Source organism: Hyla sarda, chromosome 9, assembly GCF_029499605.1.
Source record: "Hyla sarda isolate aHylSar1 chromosome 9, aHylSar1.hap1, whole genome shotgun sequence".
Taxonomy (NCBI): Eukaryota; Metazoa; Chordata; class Amphibia; order Anura; family Hylidae; genus Hyla; species Hyla sarda.
In genome coordinates, this window is record NC_079197.1 from 31,076,911 (window position 1) to 31,101,493 (window position 24,583).

Sequence of the window (24,583 nt, forward strand, 5' to 3'; positions counted from 1 at the left end):
TCATTTCACATGAAGGTACAAAGGGGGCCTATAACACTATATGGGGGCACAGAGGGGCCTACAACAATATATGAGGCCTATCATTTCACATGAAGGTACAAAGGGGGCCTATAACACTATATGGGGGCACAGAGGGGCCTACAACAAGATATGAGGCCTATCATTTCACATGAAGGTACAAAGGGGGCCTATAACACTATATGGGGGCATAGAGGGGCCTACAACAATATATGAGGCCTATCATTTCACATGAAGGTACAAAGGGGGCCTATAACACTATATGGGGGCACAGAGGGGCCTACAACAATATATGAGGCCTATCATTTCACATGAAGGTACAAAGGGGGCCTATAACACTATATGGGGGCATAGAGGGGCCTACAACAATATATGAGGCCTATCATTTCACATGAAGGTACAAAGGGGGCCTATAACACTATATGGGGGCATAGAGGGGCCTACAACAATATATGAGGCCTATCATTTCACATGAAGGTACAAAGGGGGCCTATAACACTATATGGGGGCACAGAGGGGCCTACAACAAGATATGAGGCCTATCATTTCACATGAAGGTACAAAGGGGGCCTATAACACTATATGGGGGCACAAGAGGGGCCTACAACAATATACTGGCCTATCAGTCTTACCCCTGCTGCATTTCCCACCCTAGGCTTATACTCGAGTCGATAAGTTTTCCAAGTTTTTTGTGGTAAAATTAGGTGTCTCGGCTTATGCTTGAGTATATACGGTAGACACAAACCTTATATTTATTTTGCTGTGTATTTTCTGCAGCAGATTTTGCAACCTATTGACTTGTAGGAAAATACGCAGCATCAAATATGCAGGAAAATATGGCACGTGTGACCTTTCCCCTAAATGTGCATAAAAGGTTTCCCTTCGACTAAGAATTATCCTGAACAGGGAATCTAACAATTTTGTTTGTTTTGTGGCGCAGTTTCAGGTTCTGCCAATTCCCATTAGTGCTGTACCCAGTACCCACAGCACTTATAAATAAAATAAACCCCCAACGTATCTCTACTGCATGGGGCCGGGATCTATGTCCTAGAATCCCATTTCTGGCCTCTTAGGATCAAGCAGAAAGAACCATCATATACACGACGGACTGTGGGGGGAGAAGTGGATTATTTATGTAACTGTGTCATAATAGGCTTATACCGGGCTGCAATTTTTTACTGAATCTTGGCATGAAAGCTCCAAAGCGAATCCAGAGGATGCATTTTCTCAATTCTGGATAACTGCAATAACAACCTGACTCTCCCATAGTAACTACTTGATAACCTATAAGATAACCGGGTAGGGTCACGCGTGTCGTATTTGGCTTCATATTTTCTGCAGCCGATTTTGCTACTCATTGACTTCAATGAGTAGGAAAATACGCAGCAAAATACGGCACGTGTGACCCTAACCTGAAAGGGTATGTCCATATAAAGCCCCCCTTCCTCCTTATAGAGATTGCAAAAATGTGATATTACTTAATCCAAGATGCATTCTATATGTAAACTCCATAAGAGGGGCTATATGTGGACATACCCTTTAAAGGGGTACTCCACTGGAAAAAATTTATTTTAAATTAACAGGTGCAAGAAAGTTAAACTGTTTAACTTTCTTGCACCTGTTGATTTAAAATACATTTTTTCCAGTGAAGTACCCCTTTAAAAATCCCAATCCTTTCAGTACTTATCAGCTGCTGTATGGTCCACAGGAAGTACTTTTCTTTTTGAATTTCCTTTCTGCCTGACCACAAGTGCTCTCTGCTGACACCTCTGTCCATGTCAGGAAACTGTCCAGTGCAGGATTGGTTTGCTGTGGGGATTTGCTCCCGCTCTGGACAGTTCCTAAAATTTACAGAGGTGTCAGCAGAGAGCACTGTGGTTAGGCAGAAAGGAAATTCAAAAAGAAATGAACTTCCTGTGTAGTATACAACATCTGATAAGTACTGGAAGGATTAAGATTTTTTTTTTAATAGAAGTAATTTACAAATCTGTAACTTTCTGGCACCAGTTGATTTAAAAAAAATATATATATATATGTTTTCCAGTGGAGTACCCCCTTTAAAGGGGTTCTCCACCATAAGGTGATGTTAGTACATACCTGGCAGGCAGTAATGGACATGCTTAGGAAGGATCTGCGCTTGTCTTGGGGCTAAATGGCTATGTTGTGAGATTACCATAATGCCGTGTCTATCTTTTTGTGAATGGCTATTTCCTGTTGGATTTCGCTCTCAAACTACATGTCCCATAGTTTCATGCTTGAAAGTTTGAGGTCAATTTCCTCTCTTCCACACATCAGCCACCCAACCCATAGAAACAAAAATGAGTTGCATTCCATTCAAAAGACCAGTGTTTTCCAACCAGGGTAACTACAGCTGTTGCAAAATTCTCTCTCTCTCCCACAAAGCAATGGCTCCACCCATTGAAGCAGACAGGCTGCCTTTGCACACCTGACTAGTGATGTCAGGCCTCGGCCACACTGCAACCTGGTAAAACCAGAGACCTGAGTCATTTTGTATGCTGTTAATATTGGGGCGAAAAATCACATAAGAATTACGAGAAAACCGTCACACTCAGGTACTGACACTATATTATGAACTACACTAACTTTACAGCCCCTGGAGCATAGTGAAATAAAAAAAGAAATCCTGGAATACAAATATGGCACCTTTAGGTGCCCTAAAAAAGGGCATATATGAAAAAGGTGCAACAAAAAGGTGCATTAACACACTGCACCCAAAGATGGGTCTTTATGCCGCCACAAAAACGGCAATGTCCCCCCGTGTCCCACACATATAGGACTTCATAGACCAAATGAGAATATTCAGTGTTTACTCCAATACATCCATAGGCACAAGTACCCGCCTCCTGCTCTGGGATCACTTTGGAAGCTCTTAAAAAACAGGCCTAACTTGTTCTCCATGGGATAAACAATAGCGCTGCGCCCATGTGAATGTACCAGTCATTACCCATCATTACTATACATTGGTGGGTAGAATGCTACAGCTTATGCCACGAGTCTGAGATTAAGAAAATCCAGACTCACAGGATGGGTTCAGTGAAGCTAAACCGTAGAGATCGCTGGAGATAAAACAAATGGCGCTGACACAAGTGAAATGTCAGGAAAGTTCTCCACGGCTTTAGTAGAGGGATGTAAGAAGGTGCGGTAAACAGATCTTTGGTGGCGTCATAGCAGTGGGTCCTGCTAGATCCCATGTCATTGGTGTCCATCACACCTATAAGGGAAACCATGACCCCGATTATACAGAGGTCCCTCAAGTTACAATATTAATTGGTTCCAGGACGACCATTGTATGTTGAAACCATTGTATGTTGAGACCAGAACTCTATGGAAACCTGGTAATTGGTTCTGAAGCCACCAAAATGTCATCCAAAAATAGGAAAAAGTGAGGATTAAAAGAAAAATAAGTAGATAACTAATATAGATAAAAACAAGTCCTTACATATAAAAGTAAGAAAGATCTGCTGGGAGCTGTAATCACTGTCTATGTCAGTGTTTCCCAAAGAGGGTGCCTCCAGCTGCTGCAAAACTACAACTCCCAGCATGCCCGGACAGCCTTCGGCTGTCCGGGCATGCTGGGAGTTGTAGTTTTGCAACAGCTGGCTGGAGGCACCCTCTTATGGAAACACTGGTCTATGTAGAGGAAAGAAGCTTCTTCAGGGTCCTGTACAGAACACGCAATGTCCTAAAAAAAAAAAAAGGAAAATGGAGCCGCCCTCACCTGGTGTCCAAAGGAGCAGCTAACCCTGGTACAGGTAAAGAGTACAGAACATGTAATACCTCCCTGTACTGTAGGGGGCGCTACCAGACACCAGTCAGTGCATGCACTTCAGTAATACAGGTAAAGAGTACAGAACATGTAATACCTCCCTGTACTGTAGGGGGCGCTACCAGATACCAGTCAGTGCATACACTTCAGTAATACAGGTAAAGAGTAGTACAGAACATATAGTACCACCCTGTACTGTAGGGGGCGCTACCAGACACCAGGTAGTGCATGCACTTCAGTAATACAGGTAAAGAGTAGTACAGAACATATAGTACCACCCTGTACTGTAGGGGGCGCTACCAGACACCAGTCAGTGCATGCACTTTAGGAATACAGGGGTTTTACCAGTGAATGTCCATTCTGATTGGTCGGTTCTTCCAGCCATTGACACGTGTCGCAGATTCCATAGCATTGTATGTTGAGTCTGGTTTCAAGTTACAAATGGTCCAGAAAAGACCATTGTATGTTGAAGCTATTGTATGTTGAGGCCATTGTAAGTTGAGGGATCACTGTATAAGGACCAGCACCAAGGAGTTTCCTTTTCAGAGGAATAAATGCACAAGACTAAGCTGCAACCAGAGGATTAGTTGAATGCGGTTCAGCTTTGCGCTATAGATTGAAATTGTGCTGGGACTTCCTGCTGGTAGAGAGGAGGCGAGAGCTGCAGCACAGGTAACACTGGGTTAGTGGGCGTACAACCCTTTTATCCCAAAACTACATATATATATCGAGGATATTTTGTTTTCCATCCTCTTTACACATGTTGGGCTGTTGTTCTTGCAGCTTTGAGGCTGATGAGATCTTAAAGGGAACCCTGCGATTCACTTCCCTCATTCCTTAGGCTGCATTCACATCTCGTTTTTGCAATACGGTTCCTGTATCAGGAACGTATGTCTCAAAATCGGACCGAACCATATATACCTCTGTGCGGTTTTAAACCGTATAAGGTTTGAAAACAGACGTCCGCTTGCATACGGTTTAATATGGTTTTTTTTGGGGGAAAAAATGGATACGGTTTTTAGGTTTGTCCTTAATTAAAGTTCTTCTTGTTCTATTTGTAGGAAGAACTTGCGCATGTGCCAACTGCAAAACCGTATTGTGCAAACCAGATGGATCCGTACGCACATATGGTTCAGTACGGTTCCCATAGACCACCCTTTAAAAAAAAAAAATATATATATATATATATATATATATATATATATATATATATATATATACGGGTTGCATCCGGTTTTTCACCTGGACATAAAACCGCAGTAGACTATGTTTTTGTGAACGGGAAAAGAACGGATAAAACTGTAAATGATGCAAAATGTACACAACCGGATGCTATGGTTGGCATACATTTTCTATGAAATGTCTATACTAGAGATGAGCGAACTTACAGTAAATTCGATTCATCACGAACTTCTCGGCTCGGCAGTTGATGTCTTTTCCTGCATAAATTACTTCAGCTTTCCGGTGCTCCGGTGGGCTGGAAAAGGTGGATACAGTCCTAGGAGACTCTTTCCTAGGACTGTATCCACCTTTTCCAGCCCACCGGAGCACCTGAAAGCTGAACTAATTTATGCAGGAAAAGTTATCAACTGCCGAGCCGAGAAGTTCGTGACGAATCGAATTTACTGTAAATTCGCTCATCTCTAGTCTATACATACGGTTCCATACTTTTTTTTCACTGAAACCGGATACGGGAACCGTATTGCAAAAATGAGATGTGGATGCAGACCAAGTGTCCCAATCCCATGAAGTGCTGAGCACTGAAGCATCTCCTAGCTCCCCCTCCAACCCGTCACTTCGTGCAGTGGTCGACACCCGCTATCTGGCCAGCGAGCCAGGGCCCCATACAGGAGATCGCAGGGGGCACCATCGGTCGGACCCCCCATGATCTGAAACTTATCCCTAATCCTTAGGATGGGGGATACGTTTTTTAGCACTGGACTACCCCTTTAAGAGCACCACTCGTGTCCACAGGCTGTGTCTGATACTGCAGCTAGCACCTTTCAGATGAATGGGAGAGAAGCTTTGCACTGCATAAGGATAATTATACTATATGTGCCCCATACACGAGCAGAGAGCAGCGGTCAGCTCACCCAGGACGACCAACCGCGACACGGACAGGTGCGGACCTCACCGGAGGCAAAATAGGAGAAAGAAAATAAAAAAGTCCAGCACGGTGTAATCAAAGCAGATTGTGCGGTTATTAGTTATATGTATGATGGTGACGCGTTTCGGCCAGTGGCACCCAGCCTTACTCATACCGGGTGCCACGAGCCGAAACGCGTCACCATGATGCATCTACATTGTACTGCGTGCTTGGTACAATAAACGGCACGATCTGCTTTGATTACACCGCGCTGGACTTCTATTGTCTTTCTCATACGTGCCCCATAGTTATGGATGAATATAACAATACATTTCTATACTGAGACAGTAGAAAAGTGCCATATTTATATGTAACCTCAGTCACCCGCCATACGAGAGGTATACGGCCCTGTAGCTGCTTCACGCACAATACACAGCTATGTACCTGCATACGTAATGAAAAATAAATAATAAACCGCTACACTAAAAACTGCTTTACCGCTGCGACGCTACAGGACGAAAGGAAAGTTCCAACCACAGATAAACCACAAGGCCTCGTTCACACAACCCCCCCCCCGAGCATTCTCAGGTCTGATAGGAAAAATAAGAGCTGTATAATACAGAGGCGATGGCTCCAATACAGGGGGATCTGACACACAAACTCTTCATCGCCTCACACTACAGGGAACATCATGGCGGCCGACCGCATAGAACAGCGTTCAGGTTCACACGCAGGCCCTGATGTACTAATGGAAACCAGACCTGCTTTTGTAGGGTTGTGCTGCACCGAAATGCGACGCCAAAATGTGTGTCTGCGCCAAAGTAAACCTACAAATCCAGAAAAAGGGGGGCACGGCGGGTCAGAAAAAGGGGTGTGTCCTCACGACATGACCGATTTACTATTAAATACACAGAAAATATATGGTGAAAAAAAATGGCTGGAAATTTCCACTAAAAAAAAAAAAAAAAAAAAAATTTTTTTAAATTAAATTAAAAATAAAATATGAAAAAAACAAACAATTTCCCGACCTGTGAATCCCCATAGTAAATAGAGAGGAATCATGCAAGTCGGAAACACCATATAACACCAATGTTTCCTAACAGCTTTTTGGCTAAATAAAGGGGCACCATTGCAAGTCCCAAAGTGACCATATCGTTAGATTAATGTTTTCCAACCAGGGTGCCTCCAGCTGTTGCAAAACTACAACTCCCAGCATGCCTGGACAGCCGTTGGCTGTCCGGGCATGCTGGGAGTTGTAGTTTTGCAACAGCTGGAGGCACCCTGGTTGGGAAACACTGGTTTACACTAAAAAAAAATAAAAAATAAATAAAAAAACAACACTTAGTAAATCTGGGGCACAGGGTATGTTGGCTCTTTCTTAAAGGGGTTATCCAGGAAAAGAAAAACATTATATATATATATATATATATATATATATATATATATATCTCTCTCTCTCTCTCTCTCTCTCTCTCAACTGGCTCCAGAAAGTTAAACAGATTTGTAAATTACTTCTATTAAAAAATCTTAATCCTTATGAGCTGCTGAAGTTGAGTTGTTCTTTTCTGTTTGAAGGGGTACTCCTGTGGAAGTTTTTTTTTTTTTTTTATCAACTGGCGCCAGAAAGTTTAACAGATTTGTAAATCACTTCTATTAAAAAAAATCTTAATCCTTCCTGTACTTATTAGCTGTTGAATACTACAGAGGAAATTTTTTTCTTTTTTGGAACACAGAGCTCTCTGCTGACATCACGAGCACAGTGCTCTCTGCTGACATCTCTGTCCATTTTAAGAACTGTCCAGTGAAGGAGAAAATCCCCATAGAAAACATATGCTGCTCTGGACAGTTCCTAAAATGGACAGAGATGTCAGCAGAGAGCACTGTGCTCATGATGTCAGCAGAGAGCTCTGTGTTCCAAAAAGAAAAGCATTTCCTCTGTAGTATACAGACCCTAATAAGTACTGGAAAGATTAAGATTTTTTAATAGAAGTAATTTACAAATCTGTTTAACTTTTTGGCACCAGTTGATTTAAAAAATTAAAAAATTAAAAATAACGAAGTTTACCACAGTAGTACCCCTTTAAGTACTCTCTGATGACACGTGTCTCGGGAACTGTCCAGAGTAGAAGCAAATCCCCATAGCAAACCTCTCCTACTCTGTGCAGTTCCCGAGACAAGCAGAGATGTCAGCAGAGAGCACTGTTGCCAGACAGAAAAGAACAACTCAACTTCAGCAGCTGATAATTATTGGAAGATTAAGATTTTTTAATAGAAGCAATTTACAAATCTGTTTAACTTTCTGGAGCCAGTTGATATAAAAAAAAAAAAAAAGTTTTTTTCCTGGAATACCCCTTTAATTTAAACCAAGAAGCCGTGGATAAAATAAGTTATGTACAATGCAACTGTCGGAAATCTATAAGGTGTCATGCTGTTTGTAGACTGTCTCAGTAGTGCAGCCTCAGGCTTTGGCCTGTAAAGCCAATCATATCTTGGAAAAGGCATATACATGTGCACATTATGGGGACATTTACTAAGCCAGGCACGGAGCCGCTGGATATACAAAGAGGCCCGTGCCACCTAGGAAATCCGGCGAACTTATAATGGGTGGAGCCTTATTTATTTTTATTTATGTGGGCCGGCATATAGAAGAACCCCAAATAGTTAATCCTCCCCCCCCCCCAATATGTCCTCTAGTCATTACTATGATGAAGCCACCGACATCTATACAAACATAAAAAAGGTGCAGAACGACAGGTATGTGCACAAGGTATAAATCTGATGTCATACATTCCTGCCACCCGTTCTATAGCGGGATCGCGCCATTCCAAGTATATCAGCACAGACATCTGCAGAAGCTGAAGAATGCGGAATGGCGAGAGGAGACTCCACATTAAAGGGGTACTCCGGTGAAAACCTTTTTTCTTTTAAATCAACTGGTGCCAGAAAGTTAAACATATTTGTAAATTACTTCTATTAAAAAAATCTTAATCCTTCCAGTACTTATCAGCTGCTGAATGATACAGAGGAAATTATTTTCTTTTTGGAACACTGATGACATCACGAGCACAGTGCTCTCTGCTGACATCTCTGTCCATTTTAGTAACCGTGCATAGCAGATGTATGCTAAGGGCAGCATGGTGGCTCAGTGGTTAGCACTGCTGCCTTGCAGTGCTGGGGACTTGGGTTCAAATCCCACTAAGGACAACAATAAATAAAGCATTATTATTATAATGTCAGCAGAGAGCACTGTGCTCGTGATGTCATCAGAGCATTCCAAAAAGAAAAGAATTTCCTCTGTAGTATTCAGAAGCTAACAAGTACAGGAAGGATTAAGATTTTTTTTAATAGAAGTAATGTAAAAAAATCTGTTTAACTTTCCGGAGTCAGTTGATTTAAAAGAAAAAATGTTTTCACCGGAGTACCCCTTTAAAGGGGTACTCTGGTGGAAAACATTTTTTTTTTAATCAACTGTTGCCAGAAAGTTAAATAGATTTGTAAATGACTTCTATTAAAAAAAATCTTTACCCTTCCAGTACTTTTTAGCAGCTGCATGCAACAGAGGAAATTATTTTCTTTTTGAATTTCTTTTTTGTCTTTACCACAGTGCTCTCTGCTGACACCTGATTCCCGTATCAGGAACTGTCCAGAGCAGGAGAAAATCCCCATAGCAAACCTATGCTGCTCTGGACAGTTCCTGACCCGGACAGAGAGCACTGTGGACAACACAAAAAAGAAATTCAAAGAGAAAATAATTTCCTCTGTTGCATACAGCTGCTAAAAAGTACTGAAAGGGTAAAGATTTTTTAATAGAAGTAATTTACAAATCTGTTTAACTTTCTGGCACCAGTTGATTAAAAATAATAATAATAATAATGTTTTCCACCGGAGTACCCCTTTAATGTGGAGTCTCCTCTCGCCATTCCGCATTCTTCAGCTTCTGCAGATGTCTGTGCTGATATACTTGGAATGGCGCGATCCCGCTATAGAACGGGTGGCAGGAATGTATGACATCAGATTTATACCTTGTGCACATACCTTTTCTGCACCTTTTTTTGTTTTAGCAGCAACAGGTCGGATTGTCTGTATAGATGTCCGTAAACCGGAAGCGGACGCTTGGTGGCTTCATCATAGTAGTGACGAGAGGACATACGGTGGGGGTGGTATGACCAAAAACGTGTATCACAGTATTTTTGTAAGTTATAGCGGTTCCACGGAATTAAACGGTATTTTCCACCCCTCCCAAATCATGTGACCCGTGGGCGCTGCTCTCTCTCCCCCCGGTTTATCAGCCGCTGTCCCCCAATAATTATCAGCCGCTGCACTGTACTGTACTATCCTTGTGCCTGGGCTGCAAAAATAAACAAAATAAACTTTCACTCACCTTCCTACGTTCCCCCGGTACCAGCCTGACAGTCCTCTTGCTGCTTCCTAGGGATGGGAACGTCACAGAGCCGTCAGCGTATCACCGGCCGCAGCGGTGTCCCACCTCGGCCGGCTCCTTACATGACAGTGCGCTCAGCCTATCAGGTGGGACATCGCTGCGGCCGGTGATAGGCTGATGGCTCTGTGACGTTCCCCTCCCCAGCGTGAGGCCGATCCCGGAGCAACAGGGGAATGTAGGAAGGTGAGTGAAAGTTTATTTTGTAACTTTTTGCCGCCCGGGCACAAGGATAGTACAGTACAGCGGCTGATCATTTTTTGGGGGGGGATTGGGGCAGAGAAGCTTCGCTCGCGGGTCACATATGATTAGTTCCCCGATGTGTGGTGTATCAGCAGCGGCTGATACTAAATTCATTCGAGGGGGGGCCCAACCGGTATTGCGGTATGGGAAAAATTCATATTGTGGCGGAAAAAAATTTCGATATTCGGTATGAACTGGTATACCGCCCATCACTAATACAGACCCTTCTTCCCCCCCCCCCAATATCTGCCATCAAGGGAGAGTCCGTACACGTCAGATGGTTGGCCACTCATTTGTCTAACATTGCACCATTGCAAGTCCCAAAGTGACCGTATCGTTAGATTAATGTTTTCCAACCAGGGTGCCTCCCAGCTGTTGCAAAACTACAACTCCCAGCATGCCCGGACAGCCGTTGGCTGTCCGGGCATGCTGGGAGTTGTAGTTTTGCAACAGCTGGGGGCACCCTGGTTAGAAAAGACCTTGGGGAAGATATTATTAGTGGTAAAAATACTGTGTAGTAATGAATCACGACTAGTCATGAGCAGATAGGGAAAGAACAGCCGAAAAGTGGCATGCTGGGAGTTGTAGTTTTGCAACAGCTGGAGGCACCCCGATAAAGAAAAATGTATGCCAACCTCCATTGCGTACCATATTGTTAGTGTTATTTTATCTTGCAAATTATAAAGGAGCCTCAACTATTTTACCAGCTCAGTCAGGGTTCACATGAAGCAGTCGAGGTTACAGGGAGTGCTGAGGTTTTGTCACAATGTGTAATATGACAAATCTGATCCCAAGCCTGCAGTATGCGTCCCCCACAACCTCCGCCACGCTCGGTACCCGCGGCTCAGGCTTCATTCTTCTCCCAGGGAATACAGACGTCGCTTCCCATCGAGCGCCCAGTCACGGTCCTATATTTAGTGCATTTCTAAAATAGGGAATTTGGAAGAGAACTTGGATGTGACAGCGCAGCAGGTATGTATAAACCAGAGGCCGGGGAGAGCTGATGTAATGAGTCACCGTACAACCGCAGAACGTACGGCGAGCCGGACTGTGGGACACAAGGCAGAACTATGCAAACTGACAGCCCTAAGTCAACTTGTGTGTATAACATCAGAGCCAGTCATCACGGCACATCGGCTTCGCTTACCGTCACACACATCCTCTCATCTAGGAGTCTAGGCTTCTACACAGAAGAGAGGCTGGAGAGGAACCGTGCAGGGCAAATACACTCTTCAAGCCAATGAACCCCACCCCCCTCAAAAAAAAAATAAAAATAAATCTGCCACATTAACATTGGTCCGGGATGTTCACATGTGACAGATTTGTAATCAAGATTTTGGCAAATGAAGACCAGTCCCATCCATATAAAGGGGTCTATTCTGTAGAGTCTATAGGGGTTTGCAACAGCGGCAACTATTTCACCAACATGAGAATTCATCCTTTGGGCTCGTTCACACCGGCAGATTTCATCACCTGAAGTTGTCCAATCGCCATGAAAGGACAACGATTTTTTTTTATGGTTTTACAATAAGGCCTCGTGCACACAAGCAGAATATAATGCCGCACAACCTCTAAGTTGTATGGACTACCATGGTGCCCTATTGCACCTCCATATGCCTCCAATTTTAATGTATAGAGCAGTGTTTCCCAAACAGTGTGCCTCCAGCTGTTGCAAAACTACAACTCCCAGCATGCGCACATTCGGTTCTGTACGGTTCCCATTGACTCCCACGTTATGAAAACTAACGACAATTACCCCAAAGGGCAATCCGGGATCTGATTAAATATGAAACACAATTACCCCAAGACTCTTGGCTGGGGGTACAGATATCCCTATATAAGAGGATTCCCAAAAATGTAACTTTTATTGAAATGTATTAAACAAAAACAAGCAGAAAATTGGTGCTCAAGGTGAGTTTTAAAATGACATAATATTAACAGGTGGAAAACCACTCACTGAAATACTCATAGTGGGAAATCAGTCATAGTCCCACATTAATTGGCATATATGGCACGAGCTAAAAACATATGATGCCTCCCCTACATGTTTCGGTGAAACATCAACGTCATCAGGTCGTGTGGCAACGATTTTGTTTAATACATATCAATAAAAGTTACGTTTTAGGGAATCCTCTTATATAGGGATATCTGTACCCCCAGCCAAGAGTCTTGGGGTAATTGTGTTTCACGCGTTATGAAAACGTACACGTTTCAATAAGTTTTTCATCCGGACCAAAAACCGTGGTAGGCTACAGTTCGGCCGGGTTCACACTACGATTCGTAACTACGGTTCCCGTATACAGCTGGGAGGAGGGGGGCGGGGCTTAATAGCGGCGCCCGCACTCAGCCGTATTCGGGAACCGTATTTAATGTATGTCTATGAGCCGACAGGAGTGAACCGCAGCTTTTTTCGGCCGTATGCGGTTTCCCGACCGCAGGCAAAAACGTGGTCGACCATGTTTTTGCCTGCGGTCAGGAAACCGCATACGGCCGAAAACGAAGCCGACCGGAGGCTGCGGTTCACTCCTCATAGACATACATTAAATACGGTTCCCGAATACGGCTGAGTGCGGGTGCCGCGATTAAGCCCCGCCCACCCCTCCTCCCAGCCGTATACGGGAACCGTAGTTACAAACCGTAGTGTGAACCCAGCCTTATGGGTAAGGGGAAAAAAAACTGACAAAACCGTACAGGATGCAAAACGAACACAACCGGAAGCATCGTTTGGCATATGGTTCTCTATGGAGAGTCAATGCATACGGTTTTCAATACGGTTCTGTACGGTTTTCAATACGGTTCTGTACGGTTTTCAATACGGTTCTGTACGGTTTTCAATACGGTTCTGTACGGTTTTCAAATTGAAAACGTATACGGGAACTGTACTGCAAAAACATAGTGCGACCCCAGCCTGAGATGGGGGCCGGCTGGGATACAGGAGCGCCCGGTCTTCCCATCCCCCAGCCGGATCCAGTCCCCGTATGTAGAAAACGTAGTGTGAACCCAGCCTAACGGCAGGACAGGTCATCAGGCCCTGGGGTGAGGCCAGCAATTGGGTCCGAAACGCAGATGCAAAAATACGTATGCAGCTTTTGGTGGGAGATACAGCCAGGAGCAGAAATTTGTTTTTGGGAAAGTTGGGTAAAAATGAATAATGGGGCACCTTTTCAAGTCCCACAGAGACCATATTGTTAGATCAGTGTTTTCCAACCAGGGTGCCTCCAGCTGTTGCAAAACTACAACTCCCAGCATGCCCGGACAGCCAACGGCTGTCCGGGCATGCTGGGAGTTGTAGTTTTGCAACAGCTGGAGGATCCCTGGTTGGAAAACACTGATCTAGATGCAATTGCCACCAATAGAGATGAGCGAACTTACAGTAAATTCGATTCGTCACGAACTTCTCGGCTCGGCAGTTGATGACTTATCCTGCATAAATTAGTTCAGCTTTCAGGTGCTCCGGTGGGCTGGAAAAGGTGGATACAGTCCTAGGAAAGAGTCTCCTAGGACTGTATCCACCTTTTCCAGCCCATCGGAGCACCTGAAAGCTGAACTAATTCATGCAGGAAAAAAGTCATCAACTGCCGAGCCGAGAAGTTCGTGACGAATCGAATTTACTGTAAGTTCGCTCATCTCTAGCCACCAAGCTTTCCTGGGTAGAAGACTTAACAGGGTTTTATAAGACTACACACAACATGACAAATCAGTATTGTTATGATTGATCTTTGATAGTGTTTAAAGTAAAACTATTTTATTTATCCCATGTGATCTTTCACTGTAATATCCCGGACAGGAAAATCCTGCTCCACTTCTCACCGCGTGCTGCAGCTACCGACCTACACAGGAGCTTAGATACACAACCATGTGTGTGAAAAGTTACTGAGAGAATAAGCCATGCCGGTTGCACCACGAAGAGACACACAGCGCACACAACATCAACCCCTAAAGACTCTCCAAATTTCCCTCCTTGCCCTTTAAGAGCCATAACTCTTCTTTTAATCTAAACATCCATAGGATGGCTTTTTGTTTTATTTTTATTTTTTTGCAGGACCAATAGTACAAACAAGAAGGGGTATTTTTTATTTTTTACGCCATTCACTGTGCGGTCAAACTAACGTGTTATCTTGATACTATCGGTGGGTGGGATTCACAACAACAGATTCTATTTCGCCAGAAGATCAAAAAGGTTCACTCTTCTGGAGAGATCCAAAAGTAAAGGCCCATTGAAGTCGATAGGACTTTTTTTTTTTCTGACTGAATGAGTTTGAAGCTGAATTAAAGGGGTATTCCAGGAAGAAAAAAAAAACTTATATAAATAAATAAATAAAAAAAATATATATATATATAGGGGAATATGTAAAGCAGCTCATTACACAACCTTTTCAGGTAGTGTTCCCTGGTATCAGCTTAGCTCCTGTTAAGGAATATAAAAAGCTGAACGGGATATATGCCAAGCCAGACTACTCCCCAAAAGGGAAGTTTCGACCCATCTGCAGACAGCTGTTTCGGGGTTTTTGCCCCTCGTCAGTACAGAGCAGGGTGATCTGGCTTGGCTGTGGTGAGAGGCCTGAGGCTTTAAAAGGGGTCAGTACTTTCCTCAGGGAGAGGACACCTCTTCAGGTGTAACGGAGATTCAGGTTAGGCCATTTAGCACTCCGCAGGCATTCTGGGTAGGGGAATATGTAAAGCAGCTCATTACACAACCTTTTCAGGTAGTGTTCCCTGGTATCAGCTTAGCTCCTGTTAAGGAATATAAAAAGCTGAACGGGATATATGCCAAGCCAGACTACTCCCCAAAAGGGAAGTTTCGACCCAGGAGCTAAGCTGATACCAGGGAACACTACCTGAAAAGGTTGTGTAATGAGCTGCTTTACATATTCCCCTACCCAGAATGCCTGCGGAGTGCTAAATGGCCTAACCTGAATCTCCGTTACACCTGAAGAGGTGTCCTCTCCCTGAGGAAAGTACTGAATATATATATATATATATATATATATATATATATATATATATATATATATATATATATATATATATATATATCTCAACTGGCTCCAGAAAGTTAAACAGATTTGTAAATTACTTTTACTCTATAAAAAAATCTTAATCCTTCCAATAGTTATCAGCTGCTGAAGGTGAGTTGTTTTCTGTCTGACAACAGTGCTCTCTGCTGACATCTCTGCTTGTCTCGGGAACTGCAGAGTAGAAGAGGTTTGCTATGGGGATTTGCTTCTAAACTGGGCGTTTCCCGAGATGGGTGTCATCAGAGAGGACTTAGACAGAAAAGAACAACTCAACTTCAGCAGCTTATAAGTACTGAAAGAATTAAGATATTTCTTTTATAGAAGTAATTTACAAATCTGTTTAACTTTCTGGAGCCAGTTAATATATTAAACAAAAAAAAAAGTTTATTCCTGGATAACCCCTTTAAGTGATCTAAACTCTTGACAAGCCTGGGCAACATGTCAAGAGTTTGTATGAACAACAGCGACGCTTTAGGGAAGGGTCACACGTGCCGTACTTTCCTACCCCTTGCAGTCAATAGGTAGCTAAATCAGCTGCGTATTTTGCCCCCCATTGACCTTAATGGGTAGGAAAATACCCTACCCTTGAAGGATCCTCCTTAAAAGTAAGCATGGTCCAAAGTAGAAACCCAAAGCACAAAATGCTACTAATATAGATGTCAATGTTCCCTGAGATATTCTTCTCAATTTACTATTTAATCCACTTCTTAGCATTAAATGGCTGATAACATTGAACAAATGTTCTCGAGTTGCTTAGTTCTATCAAACTGTGAAACATTCTAAGGCTACGTTCACACGGCAGAATGTCCATGGTGCGGCAATCCTCCGCATGAATATCCCACACGGACTTTCCGCAGCAGCAGAGTCCCATTGATTTCAATGGGATTCTGCTGCACTGTTCACAATGCAGAAATTCAGATTCCGGCATCTGCAGAAAGAATAATCAAGTCTTTTCTTTCTGTGAATACCAGAAGGAAATGTATTGCTGTCTAGGAGACAAACTCATTTCCGAGCGGTCCCAGAGCCCGGTTAGTCAAACGTTAGTCACTTGTATCCAAAGGATAGGGGATAAGACGCTGGGGACCCCCGTGATCTTCCACGCCGCACCCCGTTAGAATCAGTCCCCGGAGAGCGCTCGCTCCAGGTCCGATTACTAGCGATCACGGGGACGGAGCATTGTGATGTCACGGCTCCACCCCCGTGTGACAGCATGCTCCGCCCCCTCCATAGGCTTGCATTGAGGGGGCGGAGCGTGACGTCACACGGGGGATAAGATGTCTTAGCGCCGGAGTACCCCTTTAAGATTTCTTTTAATAGAAGTAATTTACAAATCTGTTTAAAACTTTCTGGAGCCAGTTGATATATATATATATATATATATATATATATATATATATAAATAAATGTTCTTTCCTGGATAACCCTTTTAGCCCAGTGTTTCCCAACCAGGGTGCCTCCAGCTGTTGCAAAACTACAACTCCCAGCATGCCTGGACAGCCTTTGGCTGTCCAGGCATACTGGGAGTTGTAGTTTTGCAACAGCTGGAGGCATCCTGGTTGGGAAACACTACATTAACCAATGTGACTGCAACCGCATGGGCAGCCACTCAGCTTTCTAAGGCTCTGTATGATACCTGACTAAGAATGATATGTGAACAGGTTATAACTAGGCAAAACGTTCCACTCTGAGTCACGGAAAGCTGCGTATCATCCACTTGTGGGAACAGTAAAGGTGACCGCGTTCAGGAGGTCGTCGTCGGAAACAAGTAGAAGGGTGCGTTCACACGGCGTATTTGTCAGCGGATCCGCAGCTGCAGACAAAGGCCCCCTAAAGTGCTGCCCTCTTTGTGCCTGCTAATAGCGGCAATCCGCCACTACCAGCAGACACACTGCGATGTGCGAGTTACCCTGCAGTGTATTCGCACACATCGCGGCCGCTCTCTGTGTAGCTCAGGGAGCCGGGGGAGCGGCCGCGATGTGCGGCAGCGGCGGTGGTGGTTGGGAGGACCCCCGGACAGGCAGGGGGAGAAGCGTGGGTGGCGGCGGTGGTCTCTGATTCAGCCAAAGCCGCTGCAGTTCATTGATTTAAAGCGCCCGCTTTAAATCAATGATCTGCAGCGGCTTCTTGGGGGGCGGGGAAATAGCCGATAACTTATACTGATATTCCGGTATAAGTTATCGGCTATCGGCCTGAAAGGCCACAGATTATCGGTATCGGCCCTAAAAAAAACACAATATCAGTCGATCCCTAGTGAACATACCCTTAGGAAGAAGTATTTGACTGAAGAGGAGTCCTCAATGAGGACGGAAGTGGAGCTCTAGTCACTAGAGATGAGCGAATTTACAGTAAATTCGATTCGTCACGAACTTCTCAGCTCGGCAGTTGATGACTTTTCCTGCGTAAATTAGTTCAGCTTTCAGGTGCTCCGGTGGGCTGGAAAAGGTGGATACAGTCCTAGGAAAGAGTCTCCTAGGACTGTATCCACCTTTTCCAGCCAACGGGAGCACCTGAAAGCTGAACTCATTTATGCAGGATAAGTCATCAACTGCCGAGCCGAGAAGTTCGTGACGAATCGAATTTACTGTAAGGTCGCTCATCTCTACTAGTCACCCTTGGCCTGTCTGAGGTCATCGGAAGGGAGATGTGACTTTACAAGCCATAAAGCTGAGCGACCTGTTTGACTAAGAAGCTGACAGCCGCGTCTTCAGGTCGGGGCGAGGAATGTGGCGCTTTATACTAAACTTTTTTTTTTTACAACTCATTCAAGTCAAACACACTCAGGGTGTGGTGGGTGAGAGAACCCTTCATTACACAAGTCACTCCCATGCCAGTGGGTTACAAAGATGGCCATTCAGCGGCAGAGCCACGTAACGTGCGCACCTTGTAAACACGGGGCTGCTTGTTGTGAGCAGCACCCGGGGGACGGTCTGCAGCGGTCAAAAGAGGCTTATTCTCATAGTGCTACCAGATGTACATCTCCAGATATATATTAGGACAACTACCGTACATTTCTGCTTAATAAAAAAATCATAAAAACCCCAGAAAACAGAGGAATAAATAGTCCTTTGCGCAGCGTTTGCCAACTAGTGAGTCTGCAGCTGTTGCAAAACTACAACTCCCAGCATGCCCGGAGAGGAAACACCCTTAGAAAACAGAGGAATAAATAGTCTTTTGCGCAGCATTTGCCAACTAGTGAGCCTCCAGCTGTTGCAAAACTACAAGGGAGCCAAAAGCAGGATGGAAAAATAGAAGACCCTTTTTTTTTTTATTAATTATTATTATTATTATTTTTTTTTATTTCAACCCCGCTTCTGGCTTTGGTTAAAAGAAAAAAAAAAAAAAAAAGAACAAAAAACATAAAAAACTGCTATAAAGTTGTGTGTGGAACCCACCTTAGGGCACTTTCCTATGTGCGGGATCTACATTTCCGCAGCAGATTACATTGACTTCAATGTCACAGCTCAAACCCGCAGCGGGGAATTCGATGTAGATCCCGTACATGTAAACGTAATCTTAAAGGGGTACTCCGCCCCTAGACATGTTATCCCCTCTCAAAGGATAGGGGATAACATGTCTGATCTCGGGGGTCTGACGCTGCGCCACTGTGGTCAAGGAAGCCTGGGGATTCTGTGATCGTGACGTCACACCACGCCCACTCCATTCATGTCTATGGTGGCTAGTACACAGCCATCCTACCATAGACATAACTGGAGGGGGCATGGCGGCCGTTAGAGATGAGCAAACTTACAGTAAATTTGATTCGTCACGAACTTCTCGGCTCGGCAGTTGATGGCTTATCCTGCATAAATTAGTTCAGCTTTCAGGTGCTCCCGTGGGCTGGAAAAGGTGGATACAATCCTAGGAGACTCTTTCCTAGGACTGTATCCACCTTTTCCAGCCCACCGGAGCACCTGAAAGCTGAACTAATTTACGCAGGATAAGTCATCAACTGCCGAGCCGAGAAGTTTGTGACGAATCGAATTTACTGTAAGTTCGCTCATCTCTAGCGGCCGTGTTCGTCAGTCATCAGGCACGGTGTGGAGTTCGCTTCGTGCACCAGATGACTGGGATGAGGCGGCCGGCCCCTCGCGATCAGACATGTTGTCCCCTATACTTTTGATAGGGGACAACAAGTCTAGCAGCGGAGTACCCCTTTAATGGGGCTAAACTATGACCAAATCCAAAGAGAAAACCTGCAGCAAAAATCCGAGATCTCTCTCTTATTTCTGCAGGGGGTGTGATGACTAAAAGAATAAAGTGAATAGAAAAATTAAGAGTATTTGCTACCCTGACTCAGGGTTTCCCAACCAGGGTCCCTCCAGCTGTTCCCGAAGGCTGTCTGGGCAGTTGTAGTTTTGCAACAGCTGAAGGCACCCCGATTGGGAGACACTGCCCTAACCACTGGATGGCAGTGAAGAATGACATCCAGCGACCCATTGTGAAGTTGCTATAAAGGGGTACTCCCGTGGAAAAAAATGTTTTTATTATAATTTTTTTTTTTTTTTTTTTTAAATCAACTGGTGCCAGAAAGTTAAACAGATTTGTAAATTACTTCTATGAAAAAATCTTAATCCTTCCAGTACTTTTTAGGGGCTGTATACTACGGAGGAAATGTTTATCTTTTTGGATTTCTCTTCTGTCACGACCACAGTGCTCTCTGCCGACCTCTGCTGTCCATTTTAGGAACTGCCCAGAGCAGGAGAAAATCCCAACATATGCTGCTCTGGACAGTTCCTAAAATGGCCAGCAGAGGTCAGCAGAGAGCACTGTGGTCGTGACAGAAGAGAAATCCAAAAAGAAAAGCATTTCCTCCGTAGTATACAGCCCCTAAAAAGTACTGGAAGGATTAAGATTTTTTTTTTTTATAGAAGTAATTTACAAATCTGTTTAACTTTCTGGCACCAGTTGATTACTTTTTTTTTTATTTTTTTAAAGTAAAGAGTACTCCGTTAAACATAATTAAAATGTTCAACTCTATTTAAAACATAGTTAGAATGTACGGTCTAACCGACATGTTTCGCACAGGTGTGTAAACCCTGGTCAAGTGCACCTGCGCAAAACACGTCGGTTGGATGCGGGTGAGTGAACCCAACATTTTAACTGTGTTTAAATAAAGCATCAAGATTTTTTTATTTCACCATGGGTTCACTGCCATCCAGTGGTTAGGGCAGTGTTTCCGATCCAGGGTGCCTCCAGCTGTTGCAAAACTACAACTCCCAGCATGCCCAGACAGCCGAAGGCTGTCTGGGCATGCTGGGAGTTGTAGTCTTGCAACAGCTGGAGGCACCCTGGTTCGGAAACACCGGGTTAGGGTATAGCTGATTTCATGAAAATAATTTTTTTTACTCACATTATTCTTCTAACAATCATCAGACGCAGCATAAATTCTGCAGCACCGGGTGCAGATTTTATGCAGGGAAGCAAAGCAGATTTTACTTAAAATCCAGAGCGCACAGGCTACATGTGAACATAGCCTTAGGTTAGGTTCACACACAAGGCAGATTTAGTGCAGATATAGGACGGTTGCAGCACATACACTTCTGTCCTGTGTGAATTCCACCTTACAGTATATTGCAAGACAATTTTTCTAAACAAAGCCAAGTGATCACCCATATTGGAGCTACAATGACATATTGTTTGGTACCGAGAAGACAAAACACTTGAAGGAATCTCATAAGCGGGGGGGGGGGAGTTAATGATTTCAATCTATTGCAGGGAACGTTTATAACGCTGGTAACAAAAAATATTTACTTACGTATAATAAAAGCAAAGACAACGCACGCAAGACGCCGACAATGGAAATCGCAAAAAAAAAAAAAAACCAGGTCCCAGCATCTATCAACCTATCATGCTGGTATCTGTAGTTCTACATCAATGTAGGGGAGAAAAGGGGTGACAAGGGAAAGCTAGAGCCGAGTATAGGACAAGACATCCATCATGTAATACCCCGCATTATAACACTGGATCCTGTTGCAATATAATTCATGCTTTACTTTGTAATAAATCACAATTTCTTGTTATATGTCACAGAATATAAATACTCATAAGTAACTTTGTGCTTTTCAGCTACTGCAAAACTACAACTCCCAGCAAGCTCCAATATACAGCAGTACTTTCCAGCTGCTTCACAACTACAACTCCCAGCATGCTCCCATCTACAGCACAGCTTTCCAAATTCTACATAACTACAACTCCCAGCATGCTCCAATATACAGCAGTGCTCACTGGTTGCTATAAATCTACAACTCCCAGCATGCTTCCATCTACAGCAGTACCCTATAGCTGCTACAGAACTACAACTCCCAGCATGCTCCCATCTACAGCAGTACTTTCCAGCTGCTGCAAAACTACAACTCCCAGCATGCTCCAATATACAGCAGTGCTCTCCAGCTGCTGCAAAACTACAACTCCCAGCATGCTCCAATATACATCAGTACTTTCCAGCTGCTGCACAACTACAACTCCCAGCATGCTCCAATATACAGCAGTGCTCTCCAGCTGCTGCACAACTACAACTCCCAGCATGCTCCGATATACAGCAGTACTTTCCAGCTGCTGCACAACTACAACTCCCAGCATGCTCCAATATACAGCAGTGCTCTCCAGCAGATGCACAACTACAACTCCCAGCATGCTCCGATCTACAGCACAGCTTTCCAACTTCTACATAACTACAACTCCCAGCATGCTCCAATATACAGCAGTGCTCTCCAGCTGCTGCACAACTAAAACTCCCAGCATGCTCCAATATACAGCAGTGCTCACTGGTTGCTATAAATCTACAACTCCCAGCATGCTTCCATCTACAGCAGTACCCTATAGCTGCTACAGAACTACAACTCCCAGCATGCTCCCATCTACAGCAGTACTTTCCAGCTGCTGCAAAACTACAACTCCCAGCATGCTCCAATATACAGCAGTGCTCTCCAGCTGCTGCAAAACTACAACTCCCAGCATGCTCCAATATACATCAGTACTTTCCAGCTGCTGCACAACTACAACTCCCAGCATGCTCCAATATACAGCAGTGCTCTCCAGCTGCTGCACAACTACAACTCCCAGCATGCTCCAATATACAGCAGTACTTTCCAGCTGCTGCACAACTACAACTCCCAGCATGCTCCAATATACAGCAGTGCTCTCCAGCTGATGCACAACTACAACTCCCAGCATGCTCCGATCTACAGCACAGCTTTCCAACTTCTACATAACTACAACTCCCAGCATGCTCCAATATACAGCAGTGCTCTCCAGCTGCTGCACAACTAAAACTCCCAGCATGCTCCAATATACAGCAGTGCTCACTGGTTGCTATAAATCTACAACTCCCAGCATGCTTCCATCTACAGCAGTACCCTATAGCTGCTACAGAACTACAACTCCCAGCATGCTCCCATCTACAGCAGTGCTATATAGCTGCTACAGAACTACAACTCCCAGCATTCTCCCATCTACAGCAGTACTTTATAGCTGCTACAGAACTACAACTCCCAGCATGCTTCCATCTACAGCAGTACTCTATAGCTGCTACAGAACTACAACTCCCAGCATGCTCCCATCTACAGCAGTGCTATATAGCTGCTACAGAACTACAACTCCCAGCATGCTCCCATCTACAGCACTGCAAAACTACAACTGATGGCTGGCTAGGCATGCTGGACATTGTAGTTGTGCAACAACTGGACAGAGCTGCTGTAGATGGCATGCTGGGAGTTGTAGTTTAGCAGCAGCTGGACAGTGCTCTTGTAGATGGTGGCATGCTGGGAGTTGTAGTTTAGCAGCAGCTGGACAGTGCTCTTGTAGATGGGGGCATGCTGGGAGTTGTAGTTTAGCAGCAGCTGGACAGTGCTCTTGTAGATGGTGGCATGCTGGGAGTTGTAGTTTAGCAGCAGCTGGACAGTGCTCTTGTAGATGGTGGCATGCTGGGAGTTGTAGTTTAGCAGCAGCTGGACAGTGCTCTTGTAGATGGGGGCATGCTGGGAGTTGTAGTTTAGCAGCAGCTGGACAGCGTTCTTGTAGATGGGGGCATGCTGGGAGTTGTAGTTTAGCAGCAGCTGGACAGCGCTCTTGTAGATGGGGGCATGCTGGGAGTTGTAGTTTAGCAGCAGCTGGACAGCGCTCTTGTAGATGGGGGCATGCTGGGAGTTGTAGTTTAGCAGCAGCTGGACAGTGCTCTTGTAGATGGGGGCATGCTGGGAGTTGTAGTTTAGCAGCAGCTGGGGTTATTTTGGTCCTGATATAGACACATAGCCCCTCCGCCCCCCACCTATGGCCCATGTCGCCCCCTGATCTATCACTCCCCCCACACCTGCCGGCCATACAGAAGGATATTGCCTGATGAGCCCGTCCACCTCTCCCTCGTCCGGCCCCTGGGGCTCCGCCGGCTCCTCCTGCAGCTGATCGTCCACGAACTTGTTCTCGTCGTACTCATCAATGTCCACCTTGCGGAAACGCGACGACAGTGTGTTCTTGGCCATGGCGTGGAGCCCGGGCACGAGCGGCGGGTGGGGGGTGTGACACTGGACGAGGGTGACAGGAGTCCTGGCGGGGGAGGGGTGACCCGGGGGGCTGCACACGATGGTGGCGGGGTGACCGGGAGGGAGGTGGCGGCTCTGGGCACTGTCACGGGCTCTCCGTTCCTTTCCGCCCGGCTCCCTCCGCTTCCGGTGGCTCCGGCGGGCGGAGAGTGTAAAGGAACCGGAAACGCGTCAGCGATCCCACAGCGAGAGGGGGGAGCAACATGGCGCCTGCTTGTTGCCTAGCAACTACGACCCGGTTACCAGAGGGGTCACGGCTTGTCAGAGGATGTGTGCGGTTTACACTGCAATTTTTCCGTTTATTACATTTTTTTTATTTTTATTTTTTTCATCAAAATTAAGACTATTGACTAAAGTGATGCAGTGGTAATAGTAAAAATTAGATAATATACCGCAGTATGCCCCCAGCTCTTGCAAAACTACAACTCCCAGCATGCCCGGACAGCCGTTGGCTGT

The 24,583-nt window shown here is 44.8% G+C and overlaps 1 protein-coding gene across 1 annotated transcript in view; it reads right to left on the reverse strand.

Moving 5' to 3' along the window:
- The window catches only part of ARPC5L (actin related protein 2/3 complex subunit 5 like), a 37,947-nt gene extending 13,630 nt beyond the window's left edge, over positions 1-24,317 (reverse strand). The window contains exon 1 of the mRNA XM_056538060.1: positions 23,921-24,317. Coding sequence (XP_056394035.1) covers positions 23,921-24,067 — 147 coding nt within the window. The 5' untranslated portion in view covers positions 24,068-24,317. The remainder of the gene's footprint in view (positions 1-23,920) is intronic.
- Positions 24,318-24,583: the final 266 nt, after the last annotated feature.